This window comes from Pundamilia nyererei, unplaced genomic scaffold (assembly GCF_000239375.1).
Source record: "Pundamilia nyererei isolate P.nyererei 1_Seehausen unplaced genomic scaffold, PunNye1.0 scaffold00006, whole genome shotgun sequence".
In the NCBI taxonomy this organism is placed as follows: Eukaryota; Metazoa; Chordata; class Actinopteri; order Cichliformes; family Cichlidae; genus Pundamilia; species Pundamilia nyererei.
In genome coordinates this window covers 1,038,348-1,063,928 of record NW_005187407.1, presented here as the reverse complement: position 1 = coordinate 1,063,928, position 25,581 = coordinate 1,038,348, and the positions used below count along the sequence as shown (strand labels likewise).

Genomic DNA, 25,581 nt, shown 5'->3' with positions numbered 1-25,581 from the left:
GAGTTTTTTGGGTTCATTGAGAACATGGTTGTTGTTCAATAATAAAATTATTCCTCAAAAATACAACTTGCCTAATAATTCTGCACTCCCTGTAAGTGACAAATGAAAGGTTAAACAGCATTTTTTATTCCAGTCCTTCTGAAGACCAATGAGAACCTGAAAGTGGACTTTATGTTACTCTAGTCATTTAATTCTTGTCATTTAGAAGTAAAAGCCCCTTATTATGTGAGGCACATGGAGTACAGTTATAGCTGAGAAAATAAGTCTCATCATTGTCTTGATGAGACTTATTTTGCTATGCTTGTTAAATAAAGGAAACGCCTGCGACTCGGTGTGAGTTTCCTTTGGGCTTCACCCGTGCACGTTTGAAAAGACAAATCTAAGGTCTCTGTGTTTTATTGCTCCAAGTACTTGTTTAACGAATTGTTTCCTCTAACACTATCTGTTCCTGCTTGACAATGGCATGTCTCCTGCTATGGGGAGCCAAAAAGTCTTGTGTGTGGCTCAAAAAGCTGTGTCTTTTAATCTGAATTCTGGCCTCCTGCATGAACAGGCCTGTTTGCTACAGCACACAGCATGCAAACAACAAAATACTGCTGTGCTAATGCTTTCACTAAAGAGCACTTATAACACAAAAAAATGATCTAACAATTACTGTGTTAAAATGTTCCTAGGTGTACATACTGAAAGCTAAGTGGCATTAAAACAAGCACAATTTACTGAGAAGAGCTGTTTAAGTAAATGTAGAGGAGCAAATGTAACTTATTACCACCCACCTCAGGCACAGGCTGCAGCTGTTTAGAGTTGGTTTCCTGTGAAAACACAATGAATCAGCACAAGGTCACATGCCATTTCATCCATTTATTTTGATAACCCAAATGTGACTTTTATCTTTCAAGTGTTTTTATTTTAATTCCACACGGTATAGATTTGCTCCTGTACAGATGCCTCATGTTGGAGATGAACAGTTGTCTTTTGACAAGGATAATTTAACACAAAATGACTACCCTCTGTCTTTGGAAGTAAAAGGCATACTGTAGAGGTTGTTTACTCTGATCAAATCACGAAAGACATGTTGAATTTATGTATCAAAACTATCAAAACTACAGAGTAACTTTAACAGGGTCAGTTAATTTTAAGTTGTGTCAATAAAATGTAAGCTCAGTAACTTAATTTCACAGCTGACATTGTTTGCTTACATCATTTTACAATACTTAAATGGCCTTATATCCTTATAAGTTAGTCTTTTCATCGTTTGAAACTGAGGAGAAATTAAAGTTTGTAAAAATTACCAATCCTACTGTATGTCAAGGTCTACAGAATTAACTGCAAAGCATGAGTGGGGTCATCTCCTCCAGCTGAAAACTTTAACATATGCTTCAACCCATGGAGACCACATCAAATGTGTAACTGAGGACCACAGCAGCTGCTGCTCTCACCATATACAGCTGGTTATTCCCTTTACTTGCTCAAACACCAGCCCTTCATTCCATGACACTAATATGAACTTTTTATTTCTCCCCATTGGTAATTGCTTAAGTTCATGTTGTAAGGTTATTACATGATTATGGTTACTAATTCAGAACGTGACTTTCCTTGACTCCATATGCAAACGTGTTATTTTCTTGGACAGAAGTGGATGTTCTCTGGTTATATTTGGAGCAGAAGGAATAACACATGTGAAATCATAACTTATGTACATCGGTATCTAACTGTAAATACTATTTACAGTTAGTTAGCATAAGTTATCTTTTGTCCTAGCTTTAAGTTTGGATAAGTAATACATTGTCACAGCTATAAGTAGCAGTAAACGTCTTTAAAACCATGACATTAGCATTTGATGTTCACTAAAAACTGTCATCTTAACCATCTATGGTTGGTTAACACAGCACTACCAAAAAACAAAACAAAAACCATGACTGTACTATGAGCTTGGACTTTCTTTGCATTTAAAATTGTTGCTTCACAGTCGAGAAGCAGTTCGTCAGCCACTCCTGGTGAGTTGCCATCTTCAGAGCAACTATGTTAAGTCCGTCAGTTTGTGATTGAGTTGAGTGGATTAAAGCTATTAATTACATTCAATTTGTTTGGGATAATTAGGTAATTAACTGTGATTAATCAATTGCAAATATGTTGCAGCAGATTCACATTAAACAGAAAGTCAATTTCAAAATTTCTCCACAAATAGTGACATAGTTGCTGCAGGACAGCAACTTAACTGTAAAGTGACACTGGTGTTTAGCAACCTTGCTTTTATATAGAAATACCACCAGAATACAAACACTTAGCAACCAAGGGAGTCGAGTCCTCTATTACAAAGTCCCATATGTATGACGCTTATTGAGGCAGACTGACTCAAATTGATTGATGTTCGCAATCTGTCTGTGTTTTTAAATTAGACAGCACTTATTTGAAAACCTTCCCCAATCTGGCTGAGAGTTGTTGCAGTTACTCTGAGTGCCTTCAATCAGTCACTGAATGCAAAAAAAAAGAAAAAGAAAAAAAAATGTAATCTCTGGGCAACCATTAATTTTTTTCTACTTGCAATGAGGATGCTTTACTATCTTAACTCTACTGAGACTGAGCCATAAAGGGGACCTTCAAGCTAAAGTATTGGTTATTTTTTATTTTATATTTTTTGTGCAAGTTTAGACGTCATATTTTAAATTTCAACGTGTTTTGTTCACAAGCCATTGATGCAGATACATAGCTAAGTAAATGTAATCTTCAATGAGGCACAATGAATGAAGCTCAATTTTTATTGTTCAGCTGGGGAGATGAATAGAAGGTAGAAGTATTTAATATTGTCTAGCCTTCTTTTTGGGACATTATGGTTTCAGTTTCTTCAGACAGACTTTTCCTCTGCCTTTTGGCTTTTTGGTGCAGGGTTAGGGCTCTCACTTGCAGCAGCATCACTACTTTCTTTGCTACACCTGGAAATAAAAACCTTTCTGTATCTGTGTTTTGAAAATCATATGTATTTAGCATAAACCTGCTGTTTCAAAATTAATTCACCTGTGTTCTGTTCTCTTCTGCTTTGTTTTTCTCTGTACTCACTTGCCAGTAAGCAAATGCTGACAAGGATCTGGCGAACAGTAGATAAATAAAGGGCTATTCACTTCACCCAGTTTTTGTGTCGGCTCTTTGCTGGATTTTGTACAATTTCTTAAGGACATGAGTCTGTCTCAGGAAAAGCAGGGCCATCACACGTGACCCGTTGCACCCTGCTCACCACTTGTTGGACCTGCTGCCCTTTGGTTGGTGCCTCAGGTCAATCAGCTCCCACACTTCCAGACATTCAGACTGTCAACAAACACTATATCACTTGAAGTTCAGATCAGTCTTTTAGTCTATTTTTAAACACTAAAAAATTAAGTTGACCTTTAATACCAAATTTTAATGTATTTTTAACACGACTCCACACTACACCCCTGCTAGGCTTTCTCAGAATGTATTAAAAAATTTGAGCTATTTGTTTAGAGACAGAGTGATGATATATGCACACAAATAATATGTGTTACCTATTTGGTGGAACTGATAAATTAAATTAAAACAGAAAAACAGATTTCTTTGAAAATAGTCAGGTACACGACTGGACTGAAAATAAAATTAGTTCCATAATTCCATAGTTGCTAATATTTTTTAATAGAGTCCAAAAAAATAAAAGGAACCTTTGAAAAGAAGGAAGCTTGTGATCTGAGTCAAGCTTGCTGTAATAGCCACTTTTCTACTATAACTTGAGAGACAGAGGAATATTTTATATAGGTTGTGGACATAAATAGTGATGTGTGAAATGAAAAGACCACACCCCATTTTCTGCTGTACTCCAAGAGAAAGCAGCTTATAAATCATTTAAAGTCCTATAACAATATAAAGAACAAGCACACACACACACACACACACACACACACACACACACAAACACACATGTGCATAGACAAATATGTACCTTGGGCCTATCAAGACAGCTTATTCTATTTGTTCCAGTCATTGATCCGTTCATATCTAAATGTCAGGTTGAATAGACATCGTCATATTTGCTGGTGGTGGTTGTGGTGTATGCGTGCAATTGTACGCGCATGCTGTGTTGTGCGTGTGTTATACAATCTCTCTGTGGATTCAGCAGTGCTCGGATCTGTGGTCAGATCAATAAACCGAAAGGCCGACAAGCACACGCATACAGTGCCCGCAAAGTCTTGTGTGCGCCGCTGTGCACACACAGACACACACCAACACACACAGTTTGAGGATGATAGATGCCTTCCATGTTGGCCCTGCTACTCCTTGCCGTCACAACACATACTTTTGCAAGACCTTTGCTGTCCTAGCCTTACATTATACAGTATGTCAGACATAAAGAGGAAAAAGAAAGACAGAAAGTAAGAAAAGAAAGCTGCTGCTGAAAAAAACATCTGCAGACAGCATTCAGAATAGGTGAATGACTCTGCTGCTCTTTTCTCCCCTGTTTTCATCAAAAAGCAAGTGATTGATCAGCAATGGCAGTCTCTTGTGCAATTGGATGGTGAACAGTGCGAGATCTACTCAAGATGAGGTTTTCCTTGATTTTGTTGAGTGTGACAGGTGTGTGCGGGAGAGAACTATTCAAATAGGATTTCCAAAGAGACAATAATCTGTGAAATACTCTCACACACACAAATTAATACTCACACAGGCATAGTCACATTGTGTAATGTTTAGTATCTTTGTGTCTCTTCCACCTACCGCTCTGTTTTCACAATGCATGCACAACCGTTATAGGCTTTTTAGTTCATTGGCGTGTGACCGCAGCTTGATCAAACTAATTAAACAGTTATGGTAGTGATTTAGAGTCATTAGTTGTTGGGAAGAATCGCACAGGTCTTACACCCATGTGATTCATGTCACGTTTCTCAAGCGCGTTCAGCACAAAGAAGGCTGTTTTCCTTTGGCAGCATGTACTGTAAATACAGTAAAAGCCACAGTTATAATTATTTGTTATTTAGTTTGTGTTTTAAAATTTGGATTGTGTCTTAACTATGGCCTTGGAAATGTATTAGTTAATTAACTAGTAAGAACCAAATTGATTGGTTGCTTTAAAGTTGCAACCTTTGAAGCTATTACATATATTTATATAATTTTCATAATCACCAAACTTTTCATTGACCCCCTCGTGACGCACAGATGACAAGACCACTGATCCTGGAAGGAAATGCTTCAACATAGAATAGAGGTGATCGCTCAGAACAGATTTGTATTGATTTGCAGTGACCCTTACCTCTAAGGGGACAAGTTGGTCCAAACAATGCCAGCAAAATGCTCACCGCAGCATAAATGAACTACACGATCTATATAATGGTTTCAGTTTTTCTCTTTTAATTTGCCACCCATCTACACAGTTTATGCCTGTGTGGTCTGACTGTTTTTATTGGATAGTGCACACCGAAGTCTTGAAAACACAACAGTTACTGTGTGTTAGCAAACAGCTGTCTGTTGCTTGTGTAAAAAAGTATTTGTGTGCCTGTTTTCTACATACACAGACACACAGTAAATCAGGATACACTGTATTATTTCCCAAAGGCACTATCTAACATGATAATTTACTGCTTCATTTATGACTGTCATATCCCAGATGCAGAGATACATGCATGTCAGGCGAGTTTATGTCGCTACATGACAAGCAGGTATCACAAGAGGAGGACAAGCAGGATGTCAATGTCAAAATGATGTATTTGGGTGAATGTAGTGTGGGACACCCTTTGAAATTCAAATATGTACACAAAAAAGAGGCTTAACATTAGAAGTCTAGTTAGCACTGTAATTGCTGAAGTCTGTTTGCTTTGCTCTGTGGATTACATTTTTGGCAGCGCTCAGGCTGAGCACAGTCATAATGCACCATCCTTTGCTTGCCATCTTGTCTTTTAGCACAGTACGAACAGACGTGCTTGACATCAAGACACACAATCTCAACCATGCATCATGCATAAAGCACACTGTGGGAGCAATGTGGGTGAGGTGCTGACATACAGCAGTTACTGTATGTTTCGGGGAAAAGTGCTTCAGTTGGTGAGTGCTAAATGCTTATTTCATGCACAGGGAGGCTGAGTAGCGGGCTGAATAAATGGGGGTAATGGGTTAGTAAAAGCCCGCTTTGTGTTTTGTATAGCTGCAGTTTTCATATGTTTTGTAACTTAGATTTGAAAGAAGGAAGAGTCGCTGAAGAAGGAGCAAGTTAATGGTAGATGACTATGTAGAAAGTATCCCTAGCTTGATCTGACAGTGGGACAACCATGCTAATCAAAACCAAAAGTGGGAACTAGAGAGACTCCCATCTCTGGTAATAAACAAATTGGAAACCATTCATATGAATGCAACACAGCAGGATTGTTTTATTGTGTATAATTTAGATTTAACAGATTTTAATTCTGATTCTGCTTTTTGAGTCCTGACTCTGATTTCCATCATATTATTTTAAGTAAGAAAATAAACCCTGCCACAAATATAACTTTATTTGGTTAACTAAGCATTCTCAAATCACTGGGTAGCTTAATTTTCCAGCAGCACAGTGGCTGAGCAGATAAGTAGATGATAAAAAAAAAAAGCTGGAAATATCATTGATACAAAATATGGAAAATAAAAAAGATGAAGTAAAACACTGTGTCACTCCATCAGTTTGTAAACTTCTTTATCTGTCTCTTTATTTCGCTTTCATCTGTTCCTGCTTTCCTAAAGTTTCTCTTCTGTTCTAGTCCAAGTGTCTTTCATATTATGATTCCAGGTGGAATGAAGGGTTGTAGATGATAATAGTAATCACAGACCCCTATGTCCACACTCAAGCGCAGACCGGCACACACTTGTGCACGCACAGGAACACAAATTAATTACGGTGATCAAAAACCACACTTGGATGAACCACAGTGTTCGTGTGTGTGTGTGTGTGTGTGTGTGTGTGTGTGTGTGTGTGTGTGTGTGTGTGTGTGTGTGTGTGTGTGTCAGTAGGCGCATAATCATATAGCACATCTTGCTTTCCAGACAAGAAATGCAACAGGGGCTGGACTGTGAAAGAAGAAGAAGTAGAAATGGATCACTGTGCTTGTGTTTATAGATTTTTTTCTTTGTGTGTTTATAAATTCACAGCTTGTGCTTGCATGTTCAAATGTGAAGCTGGATATGCCTGGTTTGGAGGGTTGGCTGTAGGCTGTTTGCTTGATTTGATCACAAATAGTGCATGAAATTAAATGACACTACTAATTTTTAATTTAGAGCACTTTATTCAATAACAACACCCACTCTCTCACTTCAGGCATCATACCACTGCTTTTACATTCTTAACCTCTCACACAGAGTGCCCCACTATACAGGGAATATACAGCAGTCTGTAAAAGAAGTCGTATATCCTTGTTTGTTTGAACAGTTGTCTAAAATGTGCTGTATAGGCTCATATTTATTATGCGTGTGCATTAGCATACCGTGTGTGAGTAAAATATTAGCAATACGCCCTCTTTTGTCAAGTCAGACCTCAGTGTGAGCGGCAAACCCTGACACTTGTGTGTCAAGCTAAACCATTTGCCAAAATCAACAATTTCTCTTTGTTGTACTCCTTCGGGAGTGACAGGTGAGCAGAGGTCATTTGCAGGATCAAAACAGTGTTTGGTGGTCCCACGGCCGCTTGATAAACACGTACAAGACTGGTGTGCGCTGTAGCATGATGTTACAGATCAGTCTTAGTTCTCTGTGTGTGCTTTCAGACTTTGAGAAAAGGCTTACTTATATTGACACTAGGTGATTGGATTTGTCTCAGACCACGGAGCTGGTTTTAGTGCGATCTTCTGACTTCAGAGAAGAAGAACTGTGGCGAATTGAAGCTTTTGTGAAGGTGGGCCGAGAGGTCACAAGGATTTCTTTTCTATCACTAAAGGAATGATGCCCAGGTGACCCCCCCCTACCTTCCTCCATTGGTGGCACGAAGGCTGTAATGTTTTGTAAGTGTGTGTACATCTGGACAAATACACAAGGGCAAGCACACAGACAAACCAGCCTCGGGACTTAGCAGCAGTAATTGTTGTAGCTGTGGGTGTTTGGTTCTTGTGTGTGTATGAGTGTGAATATGTGTGTGTGTGTTTGTCTGAGAGAGTGTATTGAACAATTCCAACCCCTGAGGAGTCATGTCTAGTTCTATGAATCTTCCATTTCACTAATTAGCTTAAAACATCTGTCCATACGGATGCTAGAGGGAGGTCATAATGGGAAAAGTGGAAGCACTTACTACAGGACCAGCAGTAGTTGCGTACAAGCAGCGACACCAGACAACCACAACACTGAAACCGCTGACAGGTGAAGATCATTTATCAGCTCATTACAAAGTAATATTCTGCTGAAAAAACTTTGTTTGTGGTCTACTACCCACGTACTATCTGGCTTAGCAATGTTGCAGTCCAAGCACATTCACTTTCCCATGATCTTGAATAAAATATCAGATTAAAGTTTTTCATATTTAAAAAGTGGAAATATTGCAAGCAATCCCACACAAATACTCATAATTAATACCAAGAGAGAGGACTGCAAAAAAGGACATTAAGCCAGAAAGAGAGCTGACCAGAAAAGTTGAGTTTGAGAAACCCGTGTTGTCTTTCTCCCCTCTCCTTTTTGCCTTTATCGCTGCCCACTCATTCAATTTTTCAGTGGAGATAAACAGAAACATTGTGACAGGACAAAACGACAAAAACCACATTACTTACATTTCAGATCCCGTACATGGAGGGGATAAGTGAAAGTAGAGGGGAACAGAGGTTCTGACAGAAAAAACTAAAATTAAGAAAAATATTGTGTCTTACAGCTCAGTCACTCCGCCTTACACCTTGTCTGTGTCGAAACTATGTTTTCTGTCGAGTGTTTTACAGCAGCCTTCTGTGTTATAAGTTTTATGGCGATTCGGTGGGAGATTAAACCATTATTAGCCACACACCGCCACCCTCTCCAGCTGTTGCCTTTTGTTTAAAAAGTGTTTTATGGCGTGATGTTCTATAGTCACCTAGACAATTATAGCTAATGATAATATGAGTGGCACTCTATTTTACTCTGGGATTGAAGGGAGAAGGGCTGAGAGCGAGCGAAGAAAAGGAGTAGGAGCAGTCACAGAGTGAGAAGTGAGTAATTAAAGCCCGATGATGGGATGAGAGGTGAGGGGAGAGCAACGATAAGAGAACAAAAATTAGAGGGTGGTTCTGGGAGGATGACAATGAGAGACAAAAGAGGTAAAAAGCAAAGGTGAGTGTTTTTGACAGAAGAAAGTTAAAAGCAAGGTAAGAATACTCAACCCTCTGATCTCTGTTCAGTCTGTTCAGTAAATGTTTAATTTTGCAGTTCACCATGACATTGCTTAAGATGCATGGGGTTGGCCATGACTCAGGTTTTAGAGCAGGCTGTCCAGTTGGGTTGGGGTTGGAGGGCTGATCGCCTTCATGTGCCAAAGATACTAAACCCCATGTTGCTCCTGAAAGCAGGTAAACACCTCGCCAGCTCCAGCCCTTTGCCAGTGTGTGAATGGCTAAATGAGGAACACATAACAAAGCTCTTTGTGGATCCTAGCAAAGGTTAAATGGGATATAAATATAGTATGCATAATATATAAATGCTAATAAGTGCAGACCCTTTACTGTTCCCGTTACCAGTTTCTTCCTTTTCCCATCACATAATTGTCTTTTTTTGGGTGTTTTGTTTTTTTCTGCCACTGATGCAAACCTCGAGCATTTATCTACCACAACTGAACTAATTGCTAGTAAGTGTAATGTGATTACTGACTTTGATAAAAGTAATGAATTAGATTACTGTGTTAAAGACAAAGCTAATTAGATTAGCTTCAATAGATCAATACCAAATACTCCAAATACTAATGAGAAGAAGTCTGTTGTTTTATTCAAACACACACACAAATAAAAATATCTACTTATTATGTCAAAGGAGCTTGCAAAGAAAAGCGTCTGGACTTCTTTAAGTTGCTTGAAGACGTTTCACCTCTCATCCGAGAAGCTTCTTCAGTTCTAAGGTCAAATGGTGGAGAGTCCCAGATATAAACCTAGTGGGAGTATCCCCCCACAGAGGGACAAAAGGACCCCCTGATGATCCTCTAATCGCCTGAGCCAAGGTGGGAAACTGGGCGTGGGTCCCAATCAGAGTTTCGGGTGTGTTCATTGTGAAACCTGGCCCCACCTTATCATGCGAATTCCTGAGGTCAGATGGTCCAGGATGTGAGTGGGCGTTAAGGCGTCTGGGAAGGGATCTCAAAACTGGATTATAGATGGCAGAGAGTTGGTGTCGTAAACCCCCGCCTCTGTTCAAAGATGGTCGCTCACAGTGGACATAATTGGCTTCTTTCACTCCTCTTTCAAACCATCTGTCCTCTCTGTCCAAAATATGAACATTGGCATCCTCGAAAGAGTGTCCTTTATCCTTAAGATGCAGATGGACTGCTGAGTCTTGTCCTGTGGAGGTGGCTCTTCTGTGTTGTGCCATGCGCTCATCAGGGGGTCCTTTTGTCCCTCTGTGGGGGGTCACTCCCACTAGGTTTATATCTTTGCAAGCTCCTTAGACTACGATGACCTGGATGACTGAGAACCTTCACAGACATACTTATTATGTCATTGATGTCCTCATATCATATGTCATTGTTAAATGTGATCACAGACGAATAACACACACACACACACACACACACACACACACACACACACACACACACACACACACACACACAAAGAACTGTTACTGCTATACGTATAGAGCAGAGCAGATTAGCCTTTTAATAGAAATGTACGATATGTGCAAATGTACTGCAGGTATGTCTGAAGTTCCAAAGGTTTAGCCTTGACTATAGTACTGTTCTCTCTCTGTTCTCTTCGGTAGACAGCCCTTTTCCAATGTGTCCTCACTGCAGCGTTTAACATTTGTGTAGCTGCTGGTTAGATAGACACATATAAATATTTAAGTTGCACTTCATGGAGACTGTTTTGTTTTTCTCTAGGCTGAAAAACACACAATTCTGAGGCATTTTTTGTTTGCCCCTGATTTTGTCTTGTGTTATTCGCACACACAGAGATCACTGCAGGAGGAAAAGCAAATGAAATCCCCTCAGAAGTTTGCCTAAATTGTGTAAAGTGATAAAATACTTGATGTTGAAGGCTGTATTCGGGTCAGGCAAGCATGACTACATTTGCATGTGTTTGAAAAGATTTTTGACTGATACCTTGAGCACCTTTGATAGAAATTGTGTGTCGAGCTTCACACCTTCACGCTTCACCGTTGCAGCTTTCCACTAAATTGTTTACCATCATATTCACACTTTAGAAGTCGTGATTCACAATGACAGTAGCATTTATATGAAAGTCTGCAATAATTTATTTTACTGTAATTCATAAAAAGCCCGACCACTGTTGCCTTTGTTGGTCACAGAGATTAAGCGCAATTTAAAAAGAAAATGTTGTGTCTTGTGTTTTCGTAGGTGGTGGAGACAAACCTGGTGGCCTTCGATTGTCACTGGATCCTGATTAACGAGGTAAGTGCCATGACAGTGTATCATGTACTTTGTATGCTTTGTGTTGACCTTGTTCTTTTATTTATTCTGTGAATACTTCTGGCTGTAGATCCAAAAACCCTTTTTTGACTCCTATCTTTTGGATATTTGAGAGAAAACTTGGCTCTTTTTGTTTCACATCAGTTTTTACAAAAACACACATGCCATCGGTGGATGACCTTTAAAAGTTCACAATCAGTTCTAGTTCAATGCTTTTTTGGATTAACAGTTGTAGACAAGACCAAACAGTTCACAAAGTCAATTTCCTGTTCCTCAGAGTGTACAGTTATCACCCTGTGTATTTCTCTCATCCGTGTTCATGATCGCTGATCAGAGTGAGCGCTGGTCATAAGCGAAACATAATGAAACTTTAATGCTGGCTGTAATTTCCCATTAATTTTGAATAGGAGCCGATCTTTGATCTTGCTTCGCGAGAAATGCCTTTTAGAAAAACAGCAGAATTAGCTACATTTTTTGCGTGTGTGTGTGTGCATGTTAGGGGGTGTATGTGCACTACAAGCTAATGCAGTGTGTCTTGGTAGCCTCGGGCATTACAATGAACTTGCAGGGCACAACAGGGAGCCCATTCTGCCACACACTAACAAACACACAACCATATACACAAGCAGATACATCGGAGAAGAGCAAAAAGCAGCGTACACGCAATGTGGGACAAAACAAGAAAATATATCTAGATGCTTGAGTGTACTGTAGTTTCTCTCTTTTTCTCTCTCTTCCATTTTCAAGCCTCTAACTGTAGCATAACACTGCTGCTAACTGCTGCTAGTCCTATTATTTGCTCGGTTATGCAAAGAGAGTGTTTCTCTTCATGCATTGGAATGCATGACATCCATTAGTTCTGCAGGACAGCCAATCTTCTTCTCTTTGATGTTTAGTGGAGATTTTGAGACTTTGAGGCTCCAGTAACACTTACAATCTCCCCCAGTACCTTAGATAACCCCTCAACTTTTTTTTATTTATTTATTATATTTTCTCACGTCAACAGAGTGGAGGAAACCAAGGGAGCCCTGGTTTTTATTCAACATGATTGTTCAGATGTAAAATGTGAATAAATCAGACCAAAACAATGACTCTGTTTTCCTTAATTACTTCATACAGGGCTTTTTATGTCACTTATCTGCTAATAAAATAGAATGCATATCATAATGTCCATTTCCCATGTACTATTAGGGATTTTGACAAAAGCTTGCTTTTACAAGATGTCTTAGTATATTTTGTTTTTCTGATGGCAATAACAAGCAGCCTGTGAAGAAGACTATCATTATTTAGATGCCTGTTTGGCTAAATACGGATTCAGCAGCCTAATAAACTATACTTTGCTTTCAGTCTGAGTTCTTGGACCAGTCACATAAATGTAGGCTTCTGTTACAAAAAAAGCAAAGGAGGGAACACTGGTGAAGTCCTGAAACTGTAAGCTGTCATCTGGCAACATTCTAGCCTTTTATTAACTGCTTAAAAATTCTAAACAAAGACCGGTCCATGGCACAGCTGTTCTGTTTTCCTGCCTACAGCAGGAACAGAATAGGTCTATATAAGAGCATGGCTGCATGTTTTACATCTAAAACCAAAGTGGAAATGTTTGGACATAATGCCACGTTTAGCGAAACACAACAAAACCACACCACAAATACATCATAACAACTGTCAAGCACAGTGATGGAGGAGGGATGTTTTGGGTTGTTTATGTGACCTCACAACAAACCCCGTACCCATCTCCTTACTCTTCGTACAGCTTTAGAAATGGCTTATAACCTTTTCCACATTGATAGATGTGGAAAAGGCTTTGTTTTTCATTTGTTCCTGAATTTCGTGGGATCGCAGCATGATGTCTGGCTTTTAAGAAACTTTTGGTCTACTCCACTTTGTAAAGCAGATCCTATTTTAGTGATTTCTTGATTGAGAACAGTGGCAGTAATCAGGCTACTGCCACTTTAGTCATATATGACTAAAGAAATTGAACTTAGCTTTCCAATGATGTCACACCAGAGGGGAGTGCAATCACTTTTTCATACAAGCCATGGAGGTTTGGATTTTTTTCCCCAGTAAATAATAAAGACCTTCATTTCGAATGTTTTTGTTATCTTTGTCAAATATTTACATTTCTTTGATTATCTGAAATATTTAAGTGACAAACATACAAAAAAACAGGAAATCAGGAAGGGGCCAACACTTTTTCACACCAGTGTGTGTAGTAGATAAAACCGCGTTTCCAAAGAACAGATTGGAATGAATGAATGAATCATTAGGTGATGATAAGATCATGAATATGTTTGAAGCACCGCAGCTAATATAGATTCATTCTCTACAAATTGCGTAATCATTAGCTATTCTTTTTGTACTGCCTGTGGTTTGTTACTAATTATAAATTCATAAGCAAAACTCAAGTAGCTGCTTGTTAGTTATTAAAAAAAAAAAGAAGATAATCCTTTACTTTGAGGGTAGCAAAAAACAGTGGTCAGGCACCTATGACTTTAAAAAAAGCTCATTTCTAAGCAATTTCAGACTTTTGTGAATGACAGAGCTTCTTTGTTTCCTATATCTCTTTCTCTCTCTCACACACAGTTTTTTTTATGCTAAAAATCAATGCTTACCAAGTCTCCCTGCATAAAATGTAAAAATCAAGACAAAAATATAGTCATAGATTTCTGTGATGCGCACACTATATTCCATTGGCCACATGAAATGGTTCAGAGGGTGTTTAAAATAGATGAGCGGTTAAAATATTTTGTCATATAGAATGTCCTCTTGTACTTCTTCTGTGGAGAATGAATATTCCTATGTGTGAAAGTCCTCTCCATCCCTGTAGATTATTATGGATGAGAGGGTACTGTATGGTTGTCATAACTGTGCTTTATCTACAGCCAACAGTCAGACAGCCCCACTGAGGGGGAGTTCACAGTTCATAATTGATCATCCTGCCTTTACCCATCTCCTTTGCTCTTCTCAGGAGAAGAGGATGAGGGGTGTGGGGAGAAGAAGTGATAAGAGATGTTCATGACTTCTCTTTCTCTCTGTTTGCCCCTTACATTTTGGAAGATAACTCCACTATTGACCCCGCTCATTCACAATTTCCCCATTATTCGTTATTCTTGATCTTTTCTGTGGTCGTTCACACCCGTTTCCTTTTTGTTCTTCTTTCGCTCCATTCGTCTGTCTCTTCTGCCTCTCAGAGGAAAAATGCATAGTAATAAGATGCTTTGAGATTAGCATTTTCTGTCAATTTGGAGCTTAATACGTCACTATGAAAGCCATGTAACTGGAACTATTCAGATTTTCTTTTTTTTTAATATAATTGCTGGATTATGAGGTCTTGTCCAATTTAAGAACATTCTACAGACTTTCGCATAATTGAACCCTATTAAAGCCTACTGTGTGGTGGTTAGTTTCATTTATTGTTCTTGGAAACAGATTAAGGATACAAAGTGACTCTAACTTAAGGCTGCAATCTCAGCTAAGTTAAAGAACAATTTTATTTGCTGCTCCAGAAGGACTTGCTGGGAGAGAATGAGTCTACATTTGTGCATACTGTGTCCACAGCTTGAAATTGCTCGCTATGACTTCAGCTATCTCATACCCTTGTTGTTAATAAGTGGCTACGCCGAAACTGTCGGATCTTTTTTTTTTGCCTTGTTGAAGGAAAACGTGGCACCTCTCTCATCCACCTTTCCCTGCATGGCTTGGAAATCTGAATTAGAACACATTTGATCATAATTCTGTCCTTGCTCCTGCCTCATAACTTGTCTGCATAGTGTTGGTGTGTTGTGTGTTTGCATGGTATTTCACTTTGCCGCAGATTTTCTCAATCATCTTGATGCGTTCTTTCTATCAACCTTCTAAATCTAATAGAATTTAAGGATTTAAAGACTTAAAGTACATTTCTTCTGTGGCCGTGTGCTACAACCCTCCCTTTCTTAACACTAACGGCAATAGTTTAAATAATACGATTATTAGTTAAATCCCATTTTACTTTCTTTTCCCCTTCTTTGCTTTTTGAAGCCTTTATGGATGTAAGGCATTTCTTAAAGATTTAATATTTATCTAGACATTATCAGATATGGGATGTTAGTCTTATCACTTCCATCATGTCTAACATTCACATTGTAATACACTGTGCTTACTGATCTCCTATCACCAGCAGGTAGGCTGGTGTAATACAGCAGACTGTAGTGAATTTTGGGTTATACTTTCTTCTGAGCATTGCTTTGAACAGCTTCATTCATCCTAGCCTCTCTCTTCTTCATGCTCTTTTTTTTTATTCTTTCCTGAAGTGAACATGTGAGAAGACTTAAAGCCAGAGGAGATTATTATGGGCACTGATGGGCTCAGCAGTTGAGTAGCGGAGGACAAACAGAAACCCCCCCCAAAAAATAAATAAAAGTAGCTTTCTCCTGTCATCCAAGAGAAATGAAAGGGAAGGGGAGAAATACCATGGGGAAAGAAGTATCTGGATAAGGGTAAAATGGTCGACAAGAATGGGGATAAATTGAACGGATTTGATTTACAGAGTAAACAGCTCATGATGAACTCCAGAAATTAGGTTTAGGGCATTCTGGCTGTCATGACTGACCTAGTGTGTTTAGTTTGAGGTAGCTGGCCTTGGTGTGTAGAATTTAAGCCCACAACACCGACATAAGGACCAAATGATATTGTAATTAAATGCTAATCTTTAAGAGGATTAAAAGGAATGAGTGATAAAACAATCTCACCTTTGTTCAGTTGTTGGTTAGGACTAAAAGACTGAGTAAGTAATTTGAAACTAGACAAAAATGACGATGGGCATGAAAGAGGGAATTAAAGAATTAAAATTTTGAGCTGGTAATTAGATAATGAGCAGTAATTATTTCATGGATGTTTCAGGGTCATTGTTGTAAATCCAACTCGAACCTCACCCCTATTTTAACTCAGTGTTGCAGAGGCATTTAGCGTTGGTCTTATAATGTTTTGATTGAAGAAGTCCATGAAAGGTTAATGGTTAGTGGCCTGAGGGAAGGTTGGGGTAAAGTGAAACTCGTGAAAAAGAGCGAAGTGATTATATGAGGTTAATATTAACTGTGTAGCAGTACCCTCTCCTTCCCGAGACTCTAGGGTTGTAGATGAGAGCATGTGTGTTTCTTCACGCCGGTCTACTGTATGTGCATCCATGTGTCATATTCATTTTGTCTTAGCTGTTAAAAGGCTAACAACTTTCAGAGCACTGAAAGTCACACTGGGTGATGTCACTTTAGTTTATCCCCAGGGAGATCCAGACAAAGAGCCAAACAGAACATGACAAAGGAAGAGGGACAAATCCCTGTTTAGAGGGCAAACCTCAAACCTCCCAATTAAGTGTGTCTTTGTCTCTGTTTTTGCTGTGTGTTTGTTCATCTATATTTGTTTGCATTTGATCCTTTGAGTGGTGCACTCTGGATAATTTTTGTCTACCGATCTTTCTTTGCATGCCCTTGACGGCCTGCTGTGCATCTTAATTCTCTTTCGGCCCACAAATCTGCCTTTTTAGCAATTTTCAGCATTTTCTCTCTGCTCTGGATCTTCTTTTTTTTGTTGGCTTTGTAATTCAGTCCCCTTCAGGGTTTTATGTCTTCAGCTGTTTGGGATTTTTGCCACGTTTTCACCCCTAAGCCAGCAAACGGATTCCTTATTTGGACTGTTTAGAAAGTATATACTTCAGAGCGCAGAGTGTTAATGCAAGGTTAAACATGTTAAGTTGTTTGAGTAATTTGTCAAGGTATAAATTCCATTCTTTTGTTGTTAACTTTTATAAATAATTGAAATCCACTGTAGAACTACATCTGGTTCCAGTAAAATATGACCACAGAGGTAAAAGCATAAAAAGCAGAAACTTGAAAATCAACTTCTAAGCAGAAGCAAATGAATATTTTTGTGTCTGGTGGTGTGGAGATCTAGGTGCCATTGCAAAGGCAATACATCATCCTTATTAGTGCAGATGACACTGGGTATACCAATAAAGTCCATATAAAACAACCTCTAATCACCATTGATCATATCCCATGAGGACTCACGGGTCTTAATGGACGTTAATTACACTCAATTAAAATCCATTCCTATTAGTCAATGAGGTGTGTTATCTATAATATTACCCTTCACTAATACAAAGTGTGTGTGTGATGGATTGTTTGTGCATGTGCATAATCTAAGTCCTTTCAATCCTATCAAGCGGACTCAGGTGCATACACAAGGGAATCATAAGGGTTTTTCATGATTGTACGGCTTAAAAACAGTCTCATAAAAAAAAGAACCTGACTGATTTATGCACAGACTGGCATGGGCACAAAAGACACATGAAATCACACACAAACACAATCACTGCATACACATACAAAGGAAGTAAAAGCTGTTTCAGTTGATGGCAGCATTACCTCCACCAGGGACGATAAACGTCAGTTCTCATCTCATCACCACATGACCCTCTGCATGGAGGATGGATGGAGATCCATGGATGGAGAGCGGGGAAGGAGAGTGTGTGTCCTAGGGCTAAAATTAGCAGTGATTCCTCCCCCAAGGTTTTGCAAGGACATACAGAGTACGTGCAAACGCACATGTGTGCACATAACAAACATATGCGCACAGTCAGGCCAACACGCAGATATTTTTTACCCTTCTCTCTTCCTCTTTCCATAGGCTGACTTGTACCTTTCATATCTAATAACTATTTTTGCATATGATGTAGACAGCTTTTCATCGCTCGGTGTGGCGATAATGAGAAACATAGGGTATCTAAAACAAAACTTTTACTTTTTTAGGAATTAGATCTGAGGCTTTTGAGGTGTAATATTCAACCATGTTTTTCTATTTTTGCTTTTATTTTGTGTGCGCAGTTACAGTTCTTTTGTATTTTGTTCATGCTGGCTTTATGTCTGCATAATGAAGTTGTTAATTTCATACCTACATTTACTTCATCCCTTCTTTCCTCTCCTATACCTATTCCTCTGTTCTACCCTTTTTCAGGAGATCTCGGACTATGACTTGCAGGAGTTAGTCATGAAGTCTATCGGTCGGCTGACGTTGGTGCGCCAGATGTTCCCAATGCCCCAGAACACAACCCAGCGCTGTGTCAAACACAACCATAGAATTAACACTTCCCTCTGTGACCTTAAAAACCCAAAGGCTCAGCAGCTAGAGGTGAGTTGGCAAGTTATTGATTTTCAGTATTATGTTGAATACTAGTTTAATTGTTCAAATTCTGTTGCTCACTGCCAAGAACACTTTTCTGTTATTTGTGAATTTTTTAAGTAATACTCAAATATGTGGCATGACTTCCATTTGTTTTTGTTTTTTTTCATACATGTCTTTTATATTTCAAGCTATGAAATAAATAACTTCAAAATCAACAGGGGTTCATTACTCAGAACAGTTATTACACCCATTAAGGAGTTGTGAAAAGAGTGATTGATTTGAGAAGTAGGCTTGCCTAATGTTACAGAAAGAAATCAACAGAGGATTGATTATAACGTAACAGATGACTCACTGAAAAATATGTGTATTCTAATAATTTGTTTTTAATTTTTAGCTGAAAAATTGTGCAGAAACGGTTATTGGCTGACGTAAACTCACAGCGAGCAGAAAAGTTGCTTACAAAAACTGTCAACAAAAATCAAGCTATTGTAGGAAGTTGAGATGAGTGGCTTGTGGCTTAGTCTTTGACAAGTTGTCCCCTTCCAGTTTAATTAAATCGGGTAAGAAAAGATGGATGTTCAGTGGGAATACAGTCGAGTCGATGGAAATCTTTGCCCCCAGTCATTGATGACATTGTGAATGAGAATAAGTGACTTTAAATACACTTGGTGTAGCTCTAGTGTATCATTAAATGCAAACCTCTAACACATTCTGCTTTTAATGATGTAATTTTTTTTGTTTCCTTTTATTTTGACACTGTCAAGGCAGATCGTTGTCATGGTGAAGTTTTACTTGCCAACTTATTGTGCTGAGTTGCATCCTGTTTGCATCGCTTTACCTTTGATGTGTATACAGAAATCCACCTGCTCCAGTCCACCAAGTAGCTGTGCATATATTGTTTTTTTTTCCACATGTGACCACAAAAACCAAGCCATGATGTCCACTCTCTATAGACAAAAAAGCATGGCTCAGTGGCAAACAAAAGAAACTTCTATATTTTGATTAAAAATCACAATGGTAAAAGAGAAGAATTGTAAAACTCAATAGCTTTTGATTACAATGCATGCTTGATGAGAGTTTGACAAACATAATTTAAAGGAAGCACGAGAAAGAACATTCTCTGGTCTGACGAAGAAAAGCTATGGACATTTGTATTAGCTACGGGAACTGAAACTTGTATGAAAAAAAGAAAAGATGAACAAAGCCAAACATAGTAAGACATGGTTTAGCAGACTACAAGCCCATTTAACATCTGTGGAGACGCCTGAACAGCCTTTCTTTTCAAATCGATGCAGCTTGACAGGCTCTTTCATAAAGAATTGGACAAACTGTACAGTTCCTTGTATGGAAAGCTGACAGAGACTTACCCTACACTTAAACCTAAAAGTTATATCTGACAAAAGAATGAACTGAGAATCTGGTCTTTAAGTCGGACGTAATTAGCTGTGTCTAGGCCCAAACTCCGCTGCAGGTCCCTAAGTCAAACAGCCACTGCAGCATCACTGAGTAAATTCTTTCATCAGTAATAAAATGATCAGTGTGGCTGCTCTACCAGGTATAACAATTAAGTTTAGCATCCAGACATCCATCAAAACAGAATTCATGAAATTTATGAAAATTAGAAGTTAGCAGGGAGTTAGCTCGCTAGTTTCAATCTAAATATAAATATACCATCTTCTGACTGAGGGATTTCTGAAACAAATTAAAACGTACAGCTCTGCTACCACTTCCAACATAAATGAAGACAGGAAAGTAAACAGCAGTGGCATTTGTAGGCAATGTGCTACGTGATTGCTAGCGACACAGCTATGTTAGCATAATATAAAAAGTGAAGCTGGAGGATGAACGCTAACTTTTTTCCACTTGATAAAAGTTAACGTGAGGATTCTCAATGGTCAGGGACAAATGCAGTCAATCAGAATGCTGTAAACGGACCAAACTTCAGCCAGGAGAACAACTGCGATACTCCATCAACAATACGAGGTTATTCATTCATATACTGCTGCATGGGCTGGGCTGTAGTTACATCCTAAGGTTTTTTAAAACTAAGCTTTAAACTGAATATCCAAAAGTTGATTCTGTTCATCTGGACGTAGCGTTTTCAGTGGAAGAAACGTATCGTCACTCATCCAAGTGACTTCTTCATTCTCAGTTGACTGCAGGTTTCCCCAATCTTATGAACAGTACATTTGCATAATGTACTGTTTATAATGTAACGTTTCTTCCACTGAAAATGCTACATCCAGATGAACAGAATCAACTTTTGGAGATTTACTTTCCTGGATGATTGAGAATAAAAACCGAGAGAGGCCGACAGTGATCACTGACTGTTTTTAGGTGCTTGTTGAGATTAAATAGAACAAGATAAAAAGCTTTAAAACATGTTAAAAACACAACAGCCTTATTAAACACAGGGTAGTTTGGGCCCGGAAGCAGGATTCATCATGTCATCACTTAAAGACCGGATATGTTTATAAAAGGGAAATTTCACATTTTGAACTTCCAATAGGTTTCCAGAAAATTTCAGAAATTGTCACTTTTTCATTTCCACTTTAATTTCTCTCTAGAACAGAACAAAGTGTACAAAAAGTAAAAGGATCTTTAATCTAGTACAATGACAACTTTAATTAACTTTCATTTCTAATGAGAAAAATCTTAATTTTAATAATCCTAACAATGTCACCAGAAACAAGTTTTTGAAACTTAAGGGACCACACTTAAATGTATTAAAGTGCACTTGCTATTTTTTTTTCTGTGACTCTCAATGAAGATGATGCCACACCCCAATTTGTGTTTAGCAGCAAAAAAGACAAAAAGACTGGCCATCCATGAAATGAGCCTTATGACCCAAAACTTCCCTTCCCAAACTAATGAGGCAGGAAAGCTAAATAAATAAAGCCTTGGAAAAACAGAGTACCAGGACCTTCATCCCAAAAAGAAAAAAATAAATTCCCAAAGAGAAGAAAGGGTCTGGAGATGCTAGACAGCTCCTTGGTCTGGGTGACAGAAAAATCCTTTCTTAGCCTCCTTTAAATTGGGGCAAGGCAATTATCATTTACTTCGCCCGGTCACACCAAGAAAAGAATGAAGAGATAGGTATGGGAGTAGAGAGATGGGAGCAGATAGGAACGGAGGAAAGTGGATGCATACACAAGGGGGAGGGCATGTAATTAAATGTGGGATGGCTGTATTTAATTTTGACCCATGCAGTAGATTCCAGTATCATTACATATACTGGTTCACACTATGTCTGAATAATGTGGGTTTATTTAAACAGAGGCAGAAACTACTATGGGCAAATGTTCCTCTGCCTTGCTCTGTTTTTGCATCTTTTAAACATGCAACAGGTGTTTCAGTATGACATTTAAACATGTCACTTGATCCTAATGCTTTGAATTACAGCAGGCCTGCTGGTTCGATGTTGTCCAGTCATCCATCCATTGTTACTGAGGCTTTTTTTAACCTGTAAAATTAATAATTTTTGACCACATCCTTATGCAGTTTTATGTAAGACCTCACATTTCATTTACAGTACGGCAATGGAAAACATAGAGTGACAGTTTATTTTTCCATCTTCACATTTTGTTTACTATTTTTGTAAATGGCCCCTGGGGTGGCAATACATACGCAATATATGTATTTTTTTTTCATTTTTATGTGACTCATCAAGCTGCCATCAAATGAACAGAGAAAAGGGAGCACAGTCTCATTTATGTGTCAAGACAAAAATATCAAATTAAATTAATATGCTGTTGATTTATGTAGAAGCGCAAGACCCTGGAGGAACATGTTTGATGAATGTTAGAATCACATTGAAACATTTGGATATCTGGAAGAGTTTGTTTCTAGACTTTTGCCTACTAGCTGCTTGTAGACATTCATAGAGGAAAGATAAAGAAATGCATGTGTTTATGTAATATAGGTGTCAACATGCAAGTCGTTTAAGTCAAGGGCAATGTGTTTTTGGGTGTCTAGCGAAAAGAGTGATCTCAAAAGTCATGCACTTGCTGCATGCATGTTCATTTCCATATGTAGACTGATGGATGGCTGAATGAAAAACAAAACAATGATGAGGATGAGGATGAGGATGAGGAGGACATAAGAAAAAGCGAGTGGGAGAGAGCGAGCTTGAGATTGAGGAAGCAGATCAGCTCAGCGGTCAGAGAGTGGCCCAGAAGCCCAATTTCACACTGCAATGAAGCACATCAACTCAGGCTGACCACACAAGCACACACACTCTCATACAAAGCTTGCTCGGAGAGCCGAAACCAAGCTCCCCACGGAGCAGTAGAGTTTCCCTTTAATTTTAAAAGAAAAAGAACGATAAAGAAAATCACCACGTGGAAGACATAAAACAATGCTGTGAAAGCTAAGATACTTTGAAAGAAGTTGTGAGGAAAATTTGGCATGTCCTTTTGTCCTGACTGTCAGTAAACAATTTGATAAGCAGTAAGAAAGACAATATCTTTTGTTATCCTTTCATCCCCCATGCCAACTTTTTAAGAAACCAAAAAACCTGGTTCTATCCCTTACATTTTATGATTTAATGTTTTTATTCTGCATGAGGTGTACCTGTAAGCTTGACTATTATATACTGTGAAGCTTTGGCCATGAATGTCTGCGTCTGAATTACAATATTCCATCTAATATAAACAGCTATGATTTCATAGCTTTCATGTTTTGCTGGTTGTTGTTTTTTTACTTTAACAATATCTGAAGATTATTCAGTGAATAACATCTTTGGCCTGAGTTGGAATGAATCAACCACAAGGGTTTGTTGCCATGCAAAAATGGCTAATTATAGTGCTGGGATAAAGTATTTGTCCCTGTCTTTGATTTTTTTAATGTTTGTCTGACTGGCATGTTTCTGATAATTAAAGAATTTGTATTATTAGACAAAGATAACCTAAGCAAATACAACATTATTTTTATGTGATGATTTCATTTGTTAAGGGAAAAAAGCTATCCAAACTTTCCTGGTCTTGTGTGATAAAAGTAATTAGACCCCCCTTTTAAATCACGAATTAAAAATGTAATCACATTTTTCTAGGCGACATCTATCACCCTGAAAGGGGTTACAAAAGTATTTGTAAGCCTTTGGAACACTAGCAAACCACACTGAGAGCCATTATCCACAAATAGAGAAAACTTCCCAGGAGTGACCGGCAATGTTCACTCTAATTTTTCACGTGTCTGAGCGAACACACAAACTCCCTGAGCGGTCCCTTGGACCACTGTGAGCGACATCAGACGTGTGCACTGTGGTCACTCCAGCATCGAATCCATCCAAGTTACATGGTTTATTAAAATAATCAAATTACAGCATTTATGTTAGACTACTTTTAATTAACTGCTTTAGCCCACTTACAATGAAAATGTAGAAAAAATCTAGTCATTGACCTGTGCAGTATGTTAACACTATTGGAAGTAAAAATAACTTGAACTCCAATTTTGAAAACACAACTTTCTTTCTTTTTTTTAAAAAAAAAAGCTCTGACTTGTATTATGAGTCTGTGGTCTGGGAGAGAGTCTGTAACTCTCTGTCTGCAAAATATAGTATATAATGACCAATGCTGGGCAATTAATTATATAGTTACTTCTTCAAAAAAGTAACTCAGTTTGGCAAACAATAAGGTTTTTTGCAGCTATTTTTTAAATGCAGCCAAGGCACTTTTAAATAAACATTTCAAGCTATTTACAGAACAATCAGCTGTTCTGCATCAAATCTGATGCCACACAAATTATTTGTGCCACTCCAAAAAATAATTTCTGTCCACTATGAGATAAAGGAGAACAACAGCCTGATACCTGCAGGCCTGACAACACCTGTAACACCTGTAACATTCAGCAGTCACCTCATTGTTCTGACACACACACAACAACACTATACTACACTCTAACTACACAAGATTTGTGCTAAATGTCGAAAATCTCTCACATCTCAAAACTTCCCCCCGTTTCTTAACAACTAGATGTCACGTTGCCATATCATTTTTTGATTGGTCGACATGGTACTTTTTTGGACGAATAGGAAAGGGAGAGGGGGGTGGAGTTTGTTTTTGCTCACAGGCTTTCCAGCGTTTTCGTTATAAAACACAGTTTTTACCGTTTATACCTGCAGTAAATATAAACAAGGATAGTATTCAGGAAGAAAACCAAACATTGAATATTTTTTATCACAACTGGGGCTGCCACAAACGATTATTTTGATAGTCGACTAGTCACCGATTATTTTTGTGATTAGTCGACTAATCAGAGCATGCATCCATTGGACGTAAAACCTACAGCTTACTGCACAAGCATGCATCTGCTCTCATATAACTATCATTAGCTTACAGCTTTAAGTGTGTAAGGTATGTGCTAACTAAAAATAAAGACAAGATGATAGTTTATTAAATTTTAATGAAATTTGCAGATTGTTTCGGTGAAGTTTAATAAACTCCTTGCTATCTAAAATATAACGGGACACTGGAGTATATTCTCGAGCATCTCACACTTCTGATAATCAGTTGTCTGCTTGACGTTTATACAGCTGTGTAAAAACTATAACTTTAATCTCAGCCAAACCGATTTACTCAGGAACAAATAAAATACTAAAAAAAGCCAAACAATAACATTTTTAAGTTATCTAAGTGACTTATATATATTTAACCTGAGTAGCGAAAGACGGCGGTGGGTTTGAAAATGATTTGCCGGGAGTCCGGTGTTCTCACAGGCTCTAGTGAGCCTTGCCCCCAGCTAGCTATCGAGCTAGTGGGTAACAGACGTCTCCGAAAACGTCGGAGCACTTTTGAAAATATGTGGTGTCTTGATAAACTGAGCAGATATTTGAGGTTTACACAGCTACATTCTCGCCTGAAAATATGTTAAACGTTTAATTT

At 38.4% G+C, this 25,581-nt stretch overlaps 1 protein-coding gene across 2 annotated transcripts in view; it reads left to right on the top strand.

Moving 5' to 3' along the window:
* Window positions 1-25,581, top strand: part of grid2 (glutamate receptor, ionotropic, delta 2) — a 530,237-nt gene that overhangs the window by 353,869 nt on the left and 150,787 nt on the right. For both annotated transcript variants that reach the window (XM_005722013.1, XM_005722014.2), the window contains exons 5-6: window positions 11,474-11,527; window positions 18,533-18,706. In XM_005722013.1, the coding sequence (XP_005722070.1) occupies window positions 11,474-11,527; window positions 18,533-18,706 (228 nt within the window). The remainder of the gene's footprint in view (window positions 1-11,473; window positions 11,528-18,532; window positions 18,707-25,581) is intronic.